This window comes from Mobula birostris, chromosome 6 (genome assembly GCF_030028105.1).
Source record: "Mobula birostris isolate sMobBir1 chromosome 6, sMobBir1.hap1, whole genome shotgun sequence".
NCBI lineage: Eukaryota > Metazoa > Chordata > Chondrichthyes > Myliobatiformes > Myliobatidae > Mobula > Mobula birostris.
The window spans coordinates 45,684,976-45,698,245 of NC_092375.1; the positions used below are offsets into that span (position 1 = coordinate 45,684,976).

At 40.5% G+C, this 13,270-nt stretch overlaps 1 protein-coding gene across 4 annotated transcripts in view; it reads right to left on the reverse strand.

Moving 5' to 3' along the window:
- The window catches only part of mab21l3 (mab-21-like 3), a 49,883-nt gene that overhangs the window by 1,452 nt on the left and 35,161 nt on the right, over positions 1 to 13,270 (reverse strand). For 3 of the 4 annotated variants that reach the window (XM_072260393.1, XM_072260394.1, XM_072260392.1), the window contains exons 5-6: positions 12,182 to 12,363; positions 1,623 to 1,817 (exon numbers count right to left, since the gene is read on the reverse strand). In XM_072260393.1, the coding sequence (XP_072116494.1) occupies positions 1,623 to 1,817; positions 12,182 to 12,363 (377 nt within the window). The remainder of the gene's footprint in view (positions 1 to 1,622; positions 1,818 to 12,181; positions 12,364 to 13,270) is intronic. The other variant, XM_072260395.1, reaches the window with a different exon arrangement.

The following is a 13,270-nucleotide window of genomic DNA, read 5'->3' on the forward strand; positions in this document are numbered from 1 at the left end:
AGTGGATATAGACGTGGGCCTGCAGACACCAGGCATTCAGTCCGGACATTGGGCATAGGAGTTGTAGAAGTTGTTATCGAGCCGCATTAGGAGTGCTGTGTACAGTTTTGGTCACACTGATATAGCAAAGGTATGGTTAAATTGGAAAGAGTGCAGAAAGGACTTCAGAATGTTGCCAAGACTGGAAGGCCTGAGTTTTAGAGAGAGATCATGCAGGCTAGGTCTTTATTCCTTTGAAGTAGGAGAGTGAGTGACCCTATGAAGATGTCTGAAATTATGAGAGGCAATGATGAGGTGGATGGTAGTAGTCTTTTCCCCAGGATAGGGAAGTCTAAAATTAGACAGCATAGAGGGAGGAAAGATTTAAAAGGGATCTGAGGGTTATCTCCCCCCACCCCCTACACTGCCACACTGACAAAGGCAAGTACATGGAACGAGCTACCACAAGAAACAGTTGAGGCAGGTATAGGGGTATCACTTAAGAAGCATATGGAGGGACAGGGCTTAGAGGGATACTGGCCGAATGCGGGGAATTAGGACAGGTTAAGTGGCACCATGATCAGCAGGAATTCAATGGGCTGAAGGGCCTGCATCCATGCCATGCTGCTTGATGACTCTATTGAATTCCTATTGCTGGTTGGAAATGATCAGCTTAGTTCGTCAGTGTACACAGGGGTTGCTGATCTCTATTCGGGTTACCACTGACCAATGTTGTATTCAACCTCGCCAATACTCAATCCTCATTCACCTCTCTCACTAGGCAATAGCAATGATGGTTCTTGTTTAACAGGCTGCGTATACCTGCAGTAACTGTAGTCAATTTAGTTCACTAATAGCTAGTATGTGTGAATGCACAGCAACAATCGTCAAGTATATTTAATGCTATTGACTGGCGATAAATCTCTAGGCAATTACTTCAGCCCACATTAAAATAATCACACTGGAGAAGAATGGAAGGCAGCTCCAACAGGCAGAGGAACAGTGGCGAAGTTTCAGGTCACGGCCACCAGCAACAAATGAGCATCTGAGGATTGGCTGCTGGTAGGACTGACCTCCGCACAGTCACACTTACTGGATTGAATCATACTGGCACTTAGCAAGTGTCATGTCAGCAAGCCTGAATTTATGTGAACCCAGTGAGGGCGGCACGGTAGCACAGTGTTCGCACAACGCTTTACGGTACCAGTGACCTGGGTTCAATTCCTACCGCTGCTTGTAGGGAGTTTGTACGTTCTCCCTGAGACCCCGTGGGTCTCCTCCGGGTGCCTGGATTGGTTGGTAGTTAACTGGTCATTGTAAATTGTCCCAGGATTAGGCCATTACTAATGTCTGAAGAAGAAATTTAATCTTCCAATTGAGACCCCAAAAGCCGTGTGGGGATATTTAAATAGAAAATGTTGAGATCAGTGCATGGCAGAGATGATAAAAATGATTTACTTTTGTCAACAATCCTGAGAAATGTGACAGCTCAATAGAGGAGCTAGCAGCTATCAGTATTATGCTTAAACTAAAATCACTGCTCCCAATTTTTCTCTAAATCCATGCACGAGAATAAAGACTGAGAGTCTGTATTAGACATGCGCATTAGGTCAACTATTTTGCAAATTGAAGAACATCTCTACCTGTAGATGATAGGATGTAATAACTGGTTTATTTCCAGGACACCAGTGATCTTCCTTCAGTTTTCTTATGACTTGTAAACACTTCAGACGACAGCCACCATCATCATCCATATCCTCTAATAGCTCCTGCTCTGCACGTGTGAATGAGAGCTGCCAGTGGTAATTTGATCTTGCCAATAAATTAAATCCAAAAGACTGCCAGAACAAAGTAATGCATATTGAATTTATACAGATAATACAACATGTAAATTCTTCTGGCAAGCAGATTTTAGCATTTACTTCTCTTACAAACAAAAATATCTTCCAATCCAATATTTAACAAAAAGAATGCAATTGAAGGACAAACAAATGGGGACTTGTTTTCCTTCTGTGAAAGTGAGTCTGTTTTCAAGGAAGATAGTGAAATTGTACATATGGTCATAGACTGGAAAATCAATTGCAGTATCTTTCCCCTCCGTTCTATAACTTTAAGCCTTGGTTGCATCTACAGATATAAACAACACATTCATGTTCCCATTTCAGTCTACAGTGCCATATCATTGGATTGTTTTCTCTGGGGCATCACAGAAGACCTAATAGAATTTATTTTTAATTATGAGAGGCATAGATAGAGTAGACAGTCAGAATTTTCCTTCCTAGGCTAGAAACGTCAAATACTGAAGGACGCAGCTTTAAGGTGGGGGGGGGGTGGAGTTTAAAGGTGATAGGTGGGACAAATTCTTGTTTTAACACACAGAGAGTGGTAGGAACAGGTGTTGTAGTGGAAGCACATACAAAAGTAACAACTAGGAGGCTCTTAAATAGGACTTGGATAAGCAGGGAATGGAGGGATATAGATCACATACAGGCAAAGGGGACTAATTTGGTATCAAGCTTGGCACAAACATCAAAGACTAAAGGGTCTGTTCCTGTATTTTACTGTTCTATGTTCTATTATAGTTTATTTACCCAGAAGCATTTGAAGGTCTCTTGAAGGCTCTATAAAAGGTACAGACTTTTTTAAAAAATGGAGGATTGAAAATATGGGCAATATTTTTTTCCTTTTGAATGTTGCTGATGAAGTAGGCATCAATTACAGTCATCTGAAAAGTATTTTTCTTCCAAATTTCCAATTGGATTTAACATTACACAAAACCTGCGATGAACTGGTCCAACTTGGCAAGTGTCCATGATGCCGACTGCTAGAGATTGTTAGACATAGCACATCTTTCAGGAATTATATGGCCAGCAGGCATTAATACAGACGAGGGCCAGTCTTTAAATAAAAACTATTCAAATGTTACTGCTTGCTGGTTATCAATTTTGAAATTAAAAGGACAGCTGCATGAGCAACACACACAAAATGCCAGAGGACTCAGCAGGTCAGGCGGCATCTATGGAGGGAAATAAACAGTCAATGTTTCGGGCCGAGACCTTTCATCAGGACTGCTGCTCAACTGTTGTCTGTGTGGCTCAAGATTTCCAAAAGTTGCAGAATCTGCTGTGTCTCTGATTGGCTACGTGAGCAAACAGTACTGTCTACAGAATCCAGGTCACTGGCCTAAACTGGCTTATCAGAGAAATGGTTTGCAAACTGGCATGATCATGTGATATTCTGGTGTGCATCAGCCAAATAGACAATGGGCATGTGTTAATTGACCTACATTAAACCAGGTACCGGACACCTTCATTCAAATTATTTTGTATGAGATTAAGGATGCTTCCAAATCAGATTTAATTTGTTACTTTGCATTCTGTTTTCTGAATGGACATTGAACCTATGAACACTACCTCATTACTTTTTTATTTCTATTTTTGCACTACTTAATATATATTTATTGTAATTCATGTTTTTTCCTCTATTAATATATATTACTTTGTACTGCTGCCACGAAGACAACAAATTTCACAATATATGCTGATGATATTAAAACTGATTCTGATATCAAACATAATCAAAAGCATATTAGCTCTGTCTATCAATAATTGGGATTTTTGAGAGTCAGCCCTCAGAACACTACTTCTGGGTTGGCTGTCCTTAGATGTCAGTGTGAATTTCTTTATCCCAGCGAAGGTGTTTGAACATCCTGAAGTGTCTTATTGGTTGGAGCGTGCTCCTATTGTAAGTATGTAATTCAATTAAACCTTATGTTAGACTCCAAATTTTGAAATAAACGCTGTCACCGTAGCTGTTGAAATTGTATTGTATCACCTGTTATTTGTTCTTAATAGGGTGAAAACCTGATGAACTTTGAGTTTGGAGAGATGCAGAAAGGGTCTCAAAGAGAACGTATGCTTGTCATAATGAATAAAGACCTTTTGCATCTATCAGCTTCCATTCTCCAGTGACAAAGTCACAGGCACAACAAGAGGTTAGAAGAAGATTGAAACTCTCTAAAGGCAGCAGATGTTAGGTTAATTAAACATTTTTAATGTGAATTGACAGATTTTAGTAATGTATGAATACTAAGGCATATGGAGACAAGATAGTTGGAACTGGAATATTAGTTATTCATGATCTAATTGAATGGGGGGGGGTCAGTTTCAAGAGGCTAAATAACCTTCCCCTATTCTAATGGTGGGCCTTCAAAATCTAAAGTTTATGTACTGACAATAATTTCAATGACAATTATACCTAGCCATAGATTAAAGGAAGGATAGAAATATGCTGTCAAAGCAAAACCGAGTGAAAACAATTTTTGCGCAAGTTACTCTGCAGTTTCTAGTGAGAAGTAAATATCCACATACAGTAAACACATCTAAATTTGCCATCAGAATTTCATTAGTCTCACTTTAATTGTGTAAAGATAGTATTTCACTATTTACATTGAATGTTGTAAAACGGGGGCTTGTACCCTCAAATATCAATTTAAACTTCATTAAAACAATCTTTTTATTCTAATCTTTTATTCATTTTTGCTTCTCTTTCTGTACTTGATTTGACAGTGAACGACTGGCCCCTCTGACTTCCCTTCTTTTCAGTCCCTTCATTTATTTCCTTGCCCTTAAATCCAAGAGTTTGAGGAAAACACCTGCTGGCTGACATGTTGGCCGGCATTCAGGTCCCTATTGCCCTGTTTACCTCAGGCACCCACACTCACAGCAGCTGTGAGGGGAATTTTTCTTTACATCACAGAGTCAAATCTAACAAATGGCAATCCTAGTGCTGCAGCAAATCAGGTCAATCAAGCAATGCCTGATAGAAGCTCTCGGTTTTATTGCTGGTTTACTATTTTCATCCTTGTGTATTTGTATCAATTTCTCTTCAGAAAATAATGCTGCTGATTTGATACAACTGTTACCTCAACTTCAGTGGCATCAATCATTCCTAGAAATGATCTTCCCTTTGCCATAAAGCAAGAACTCAGCAAGTCAGGCATCACCTGTGGAGTCTCGATGGCAGAAGGTCGGAGAGAGGGCGTGCAGAGTTTGAGAGAATCTTGGTGAATCAAACGCTGAGTAAAGTAGACATTGGTAGATATGTATTACCTGAGATCTGTTCACCCCATTGGCTTGTAGAATACTGGTGGGTAAATATGAGGTACCATTCTTCCAGCTTGTGTTTAGTGTTGCTCTGGAGTGGAGAAGGCTGAGGATAGAATGTCTATGTGGCAATGGGAAGAGGAGTTGACATGCTATGCAAATTGGAACTCATGATGGCTACTGTGGAACCATTTGCTTTTCACTCACACACTTAATCCAGAGGACTAACTACTGCCTCCTCCACTTGTTCCTTTCACCCATCATCCCTCCGTTATGTGGTTTCATTCCTCTCTGTCCTTATTTATCAGATTCCAGAATGTGCAGCCCTTTGTTGTCTCCACTTAACACTTCCCAGTCTCTGCCTCTACCTCCTCCTCTTATCATTGCTATCTGGCTCCATCTGTCCAACATACCGCTTTTCACTCGGTTCCACCTATTACCAACCAGCTACTGCTTCACCCTTAACTTTATACAGACTATCTCCCCTCTACAGTTTCAGGGTCTCAATTTGGAAAAAAGAATATCTATCTGAATTCACAGAAGCTGCCCGACCCATTGAGTCCCTCCAGCAGTTTGTGTCTGGCATCTTGACGACATTTTTTGTGGTGTCTGTAGTCTCTCGTCTCCTTATCTTTGTCATCATTGGTTTTATATGGACCATAATGTACCACAAACTGGGACTTTTATAATGGAACTCCAATCAGATGTGAACTTGGGTATATGCGCCAATTTCTTCAGTTTCTCCAAACACAAAACAAGCAAATTTGGCAATACAATTACCTTTGTATTTGATAGCCCTGATTGCTGAATGTGCTTTTAGAACAATGATAGCATTGGATTCACATACTTATGGCAGTACACCTTGAATTGATGCAAAATATCACAAAAACAAACTACAAACGTTTGTACATTGTTACTCTTCAGTGCCAATTTTTGTCCTTCGAATTGTGCAGGAAATACTAAAGGTGTGAACTAAAATCACTGTCATTGTTGTAGTTAATTTCTTGATTCCTCTCATGTTTAAAACTCCTCACAGCCTTTCCCTGACTTTCACCACTCACTTCACAGCTCTCTGATTTAGCGCCATTTGTTGCTGAGTTGAATTAATGGAGAAGGCAACAGCAGGGAGAATCAATAGTCAGTGAGATGTAAACATCATCTGGCATTGTTCATTGGAGTGGTTTGCAACTTCTTTAAAAAAAATAACGCTTCACATTTTAAGATACCTGTTTTCCCTCCTTCCTCACCCAGCAATAGCAGCCCAAAGTGGAATTTGGGGAATTGAGCATTGCTTGTAGTCCTACATCCAGCTAATATGCAGAGTTTCTTCACTTCTTCACTCCACCCTCTCCATGAACTTGATAATTAGATTATCACAATATTATTAAAGAACAACACCCCCGCCCCCCCCCCACCTCCAGTTGTGATGGTGTAAAAACTTACTGTGTGGCATTTACGCATGCTCAAAAACCTGATTTAAAAGTATCAGTATTTGCCATCTGATCCTTCCTGTCAATGTAATCCTTTAGCTCAGAGCATCCTTTGCATATAATAACCAATCTCCTAGGGCACAGCTAGTTAAGAACAAATACATTACAGATCAAGGTACGGGTGGTGCTTAATGGATCGGAGCGGGCACAGCTGGTGAAAGAGAAGGCCACGAGAGAGTGAGAAGAATGGAAGTGGAAGAAATGAGGCAGAGGGAGAGGAGGAGAAACAGTGGGGGGGGGTGGAAAGAAAAGTGCTTTAAGGGAGGAAAGGAGAACTGATGAAGGGGAAATTCACATTAGAAGACAATTCAGCACTACTTACTGAAGTATATTTAGAAGACAGCCATGTAATCAGGTTTTGCCAGTGATGCTTACATCCATATGAGTCTTTTTGAAAAAGGACCCCAAATGTTGTTTGGGATGAATATAATACAGGGCGACCTTCATTAATCCGACGACCTGTAATCCGGCATCTTCCATAATCCGGCACTGATTATGCTTAATGTGATCCTTCTGTAATTCAGCATTTTCACTAATCCAGCACTCCTCAGGTCCCAGTGGTGCCTGATTAGTAAAGGTCGACCTGTACCATGCGATTACAATTATGTCTGTATAAATAGCAGAGAAACTTCTTACTGTGACCAGAACTAGGAATGTAGAACGAAGGTGGTCTGCCAGGGATGGCAGTGAAGGCAAATTCACTTGTGACTTTTCTTTATTTACAGGCATCCGTTAGTCTCGTGAGACCATGGATTTGTGCCTTGGAAGGTTTTCAGGGCACAGGCCTGGGCAAGGTTGTATGGAAGGCTGGCAATTGCCCATGCTGCAAGTCTCCCCTCTCCACGCCAACGATGTTGTCCAAGGGAAGGGCATTAGGACCCATACAGCTTGGCACCAGTGTCGTCACAGAGCAATGTGTGGTTAAGTGCCTTGCTCAAGGACACAACACGTTGCCTCAACCAAGGCTTGAACTACTGACCTTCAGATCACTAGACGAATGCCTTAACCACTTGGCCACGTGCCAACACGATCAGTAACAGAAAGGTAAGGAAGCTTTGTTCTTAGGCCAAGTAAATACTTGATCACTGGGCCAAGTTTAGTGTTATAAAAATCCCCAACTAAACAAATCAAATATTTTGTTTCAACTCATGATGTCTTCTTGTTCTTATTTTTATTTAAACTGCAACTTATTCCCCACCCAATGTACACCATACAGGTGAAGTAGCTCACCCCTGACAAGCTCTCCATCTAAAACATAATGTTTTTAATTGACTGAGAAATTGCTCCAAGACTGGTTTTCTACCCAGTACTACAAGGTATAACATTCATTATTAATATTTCATATGTTAGCACCTACACATTGATAAATAGCCACATACAGGCCATCTTGTTGTTCGCAGAAGCAAAGAACTAGAAAAAAATGTCAGCATGAACGTCTTACTTAATTACACTAATTAGGGACTATCACTGGAGGATATTTTACATTTATTTTTACTTCTCCACATAAATAATCTCCGTCAGGCCCAAGATTGCCTTTATTACCACAGGGACAGTCCTCTACGTGGAGTACGAGACAATTCATGATCACCAGGGGAAGCAATGCATCTCAATCAGCAGGTTGCCTGTTGTTTCATAATTGCCACAGTTCATTTTGAGAATATAATCCAAAAAAAGTTATCTGATTGTGAGGAACTTAGGGATTCTGATATCATAAAAGGTTTCATCTTTTCTCTTCTCCTAGCCACGTTGTCCTTTTATCCCTGCCCTCACACAGTTTTCCCTTTGCAATTGCACCCAAATCATCTCTAGCAAATTCTCTTTATTTATGTAACCTCACCAGACTCCATATTTAACCTCTTCTTTTCTTTGTCTGCACTACAGAAACAATAGTAGACCTTTCAGCATGTCATATCCCTGTTTTTTTTAATAAACCTAAGTGTTACAGTCATAAAGGAAATATTCCCATGAACGATATGAGTTTTCTTTCAAACTGCTTCAGCTACTTGTACTGGGAATGAAAGGAGTCATTCACCTTCTTCTAAATTTGTGGAGTCAAAAAGGAAAGAATAAAACTGGTCACACCGACCAGCACTGATGAGGCACTAAAATCAGACATGTAGTCATTCCCTGCCCTGTCAACCTTGCAAAGTTCTCATTACATTTGGAGACCGATATGCAAAATGTTGAAGATGTCCTATAAGTGAGTCAAGCAATGTCCTAGTAAAGTGAGATTTACAGAATTATATGCTACAATGTGCCAGACTCCTCTAACCCGTCCTGGTATATTCTGTCCCACCAACAGGACAGACTCAGAGGTGGTGGCAGAGTGGGTAAATGTCGGACTGAGAATCCCCACAAATGATTCCAGATTTCCAAAAGTCTCATGGCATTAGGTCAAAGCCCTTATTAGCTATCATCCACCCTCGGATGAATTATTTCTTCCAGGTTGAAGTCCTCTTAGAAAACACACTGAAAGTAGCAAGGGTACAGAACATATTCAGGGTGGGGATCTTCAAAGCTTTCTTGACCAACTGGAGTAATGCCCAGATATGTCCAGCTAACAACAAACAGGACACACTAACCCCACAACTAACTCTCACCTTTAGGAAAGCGATTAAAGATGTTTTCGATAGCACCATCAAGTAGGACTGACTTACTGACAAGTAGACCTGTAAAATCCAATGCCCAGCTTGTACACTGTAGCACAGTTAGAAATTGGCAGGCATACCTTGTTTGAATTTTACAAATCTATTTGGTTCAATCTCACCATAATCAAGAGCCGCATTCCAAAGGTAAAGTTAAAAATACTGCTCTAGATGTGAAGGCAGCTGAAGACAACGAGCATCAAGGGTAAATATTTCTAATGTGTGAAGTCATAGATCACACACATGATGATTGTTGCTGTTGAAAGCCAACAGTATTACTACTGGAGTTCCTCAGAGTGTTGTCCTTGACCCTAACATTTTCAATTTTCAGCAGCGACCTTGTCTGTTAATGCCTGTAGTGGACTGTAGGTGAATGGGACAGATGGGAATGCTCAGAGGCAGCATAAATAACCTCCTTATGAAACTCAATTCCACTCACAAGTCCAAAGCAAATTAACAAGTCCATACTTGTATGCAACAAGATGTAGACCCCAGACAGGCATGGGCGGGCAAGTTGCAAGTAACATATTGGATTATCCATTGAGAGTTAAACACTTAAGCAGTTATACCACACCCACAGAACCCAGCTTCATTCACTTTTCTATAAATGCTAAAATAGTACTATACCCATAGTGAAGTGATGACACAGTAAAGATTGTTCTTTAATATCTATTTCAATTAATTATGAGCATGTATCTGGAATCCCCAAAGGTCCAGACAAAATCTCACTCCATGAGCATTTGAGTGACCTACAGTTAAATGAATTGGTTTTACAATTAAACCACAAAACTTTTGAATGAGTCTTTTTTAAAATCACGAGCACCCTACAAAACTGGAAGGCACTATCCTGAGCCTGGTCTTCTACTCCAAAATGGTGCCGGTGAACCACAGTGATGTTGTGAACTGCTTACAAACTTCTAAGTATACCTCTCCTAAATTACTCTCACTGCAATCTTTAGCCCGCAATTTCTCCTTCAGCAACATCCTTTTGGACTGCCTTAATGAACTAGTGGTTCACGAGTTTCTGAAGGACTCAGTTTGGATTGGCAACAACATCTCCTCCACAATCTCCATCAGCACAGGTGCACCACAAGACTGTGTGCTTAGTCCCCCGTTCTACTTGCTTTGCACTTACGATTGTGTGGCTAAGCACAGCGCCAATGCTATATTTAAGTTTGCTGCTAACAGCACTGTTGTAGACCGAGTCAAAGGTGGTGATGCATACAGGAGAGAGATTGAAAATCTGGCTAAGTGGTGCCACAACAACAACCTCTCATGCAATGTCAGCAAGACCACGGAGCTGATATTGACTTCAGCTGGAGGAAACCAAAGGTCCTCAATGGGGGATCAAAGGTGGAGAGGATCAGACACTTTGAACTCCTCAATGTTATCATTTCAGAGGATCTGTCTTGAGCCCAGCATGACAGTGCAATTACGAAGAAAGCACTGCAGTACCTCTAATTCCTTAGAAGTTTGTGAAGATTTCGCATGACATCTAAAACCTTGGCAAACTTCTATAGATTTGTAGTGCCACAAACCGCAGTGTAGGCCAAGTCATTGGGTATAATTATGATGAAGATTGATAGGTTCTTGATTAATCAGAGTGTCAAGGGTTATGGGGAGAAGGCAGATGAATAGGGTTGAGAGGGGTAATCAATCAGCCATGATGGAATAGTGGAGTAGACTCGATGGGCTGAATGGCCTAATTCTGAAAACACACCTTGTATACCTCATCCCTACACAAAAAAGCAAAAGAAATTATTTTCAATTACCTCCCTCCTACTAATTCCCTCTCTTTGGTTCTATTTTTCCAGCTCCAGTGCATCCTTATTCTGAATGATATATCAAGGTAGCCTTATCATGGAGAGACCATACAGCTTGTTCTTCTTTCCAGCACAACATCTCACATCTCCCCAAAAGCACCATATGACCTCTTCACCAATGACTACACTCCTGCCCCACGCTGCAACCTCAGTCACCAAAGTTACAGGTGACACAACTGTGACTGGCCTAACTACAAACAATAATGAACTTGCATGTAGAGAGGAAGTGCTGAAACTGTCCGTCTGGTGCAGGAACCACAACCTATCACTCAACATCAAGACGACAAAAGAAATGATAATTGACGTCAGAAAGGCAAGAGATCCCGAATAAGCCCCACTATTTATTTATTATGTGGTCCCCAGTTTCAAGATTTTGAGGTGAACATCACCAAGGAGCTTTCTTGGTCTGTCAACACAACCTTGATAGTAGGGAAGACACAACAGTGACCAGACGACCTGAGGTGCTTGAGGAGAGCTAATCTGCCCCAAATATTGCTGGCCAACTTCTATTGTTGTGTGATAGAGGGCCTACTGACATACAGGATGAGAATGTGGTACCCTAGCTGCAGCAAGACAGATCACAAAGCACTCCAACCGGTGATTAGTACGGCTCAGCACATCATTGAGACTCAACTACCAGAAGTGGAGACAAACTATAATTCTCAATGCCTCATAACATCATTGAACACCCATCCCATCCTGGACACTGTCTATTCAATCTCCTGCCATCTAGTAGGAGATACAGAAGCATTTTAGCCAAGACAGTAAGACTGAAAAGCAAGAGCTATTGTGCGGTTGAATAATGCTGCATCCCGGCTTACCAATGGCCTTTGAGTGTAATGGACAATCAAAATCACTTAATACTTGTAAATATGGGATTTATTTTTTAAACTCAGCTGCACCACATGCATTGTAAATACCTGTTTTGCACTGACTGGAGTAGCACTGCAATCTCGTTGTCTTGAGCAATGACAATAAAGTTCTCTTTTATTCTAAACCTAACTTAATAGGTATGCACTTTTATAAACATCGTCATATTCTTGATACGTAATTCATATTCAACTTTCTATTAAACTGATCAAATTTCTCATCCTATTACTATATCATCATACTTTGTATATTGTTTCTTTGTTTAGTACCTTAACAGTTCGAGCCTTTTCTTTTGATGGCCAACGCTTCAGGAACCGTGGCCAGCGTGCCTTTTTTGGCCAGTGGTTGGCAATTTCGATGGCTGGTACCAGCTCCACTTCCACATGTTGTTCTGAGGTTTCCACAGCAAGTCGGATGGTAGGACCAACACTTTCCAAGATATTGACTTTTCCTGTAGGCCAGAGCAGCATTTTTCTTTAGAAATTGGATTAACGCCTGGAGGTAGTATACTGGGGTTAGGAAGAAAGATAAAAGAAAATGCAGAGAAAGGAAAAAGGGAAAGAGTCTACAACAATCTGCAGATTAGGTCCACATGAAAGACTTTGTATTCGTATAAGGCAAAAGGATAAAGATAAGTTTTTCAATATATCTAGACAGTTTAAACTAACCTGAACAGTGGTCTATAGGAAATCATAATCACTAAAATATCATGCACATAAATACAAAAACAAATTTCAAAAGGAACAAGTTACGAGCTAGAAATTCTAAAATTTACTAATATAACATTTCTAGCTGACAGATCTTGTATGAAAAGCCCTAAAATCACTAAATGCAAACAGCAACAATACTGTATGGCCACGCAATAACGAATTATAGCAAGGTCTGCTCTGTAATGACAGAGATGCACTGTTCCAGTGGCCACTTCTAGAGGAATGATGTCCCATGACTGTCAGGATCATTTTGCATTTGCTCACACATTCACAACATTGGCATTAGAATACCACTCTCACTCTTGAGTGAGTCAGATAGTGCCACTTCAGTAATTATTGTTACCTGCAGACAAGTTAAGGGCCTACTTTTCCTTTGCATAAAGGACAGCTATATTATATTGTGCAGACAAACTCATCCAAATCCAAAATAATTCACATTTAGCATAGTTGGAATTTTTACAATGTGATTCCGACAGCTTAATTTATATCAGTTATGATTTGCCTTGCAACTCTACTCGTCCAGTGCCAGTGTTGAAATAAAACATAAAAGTATGATGTTGATGGGAAACTAGCCAAATGCAACATTTATGTATGATTAACATTCTCACCACAGGTGACTAATAGAGGTCTACAAGATACCAAACAATC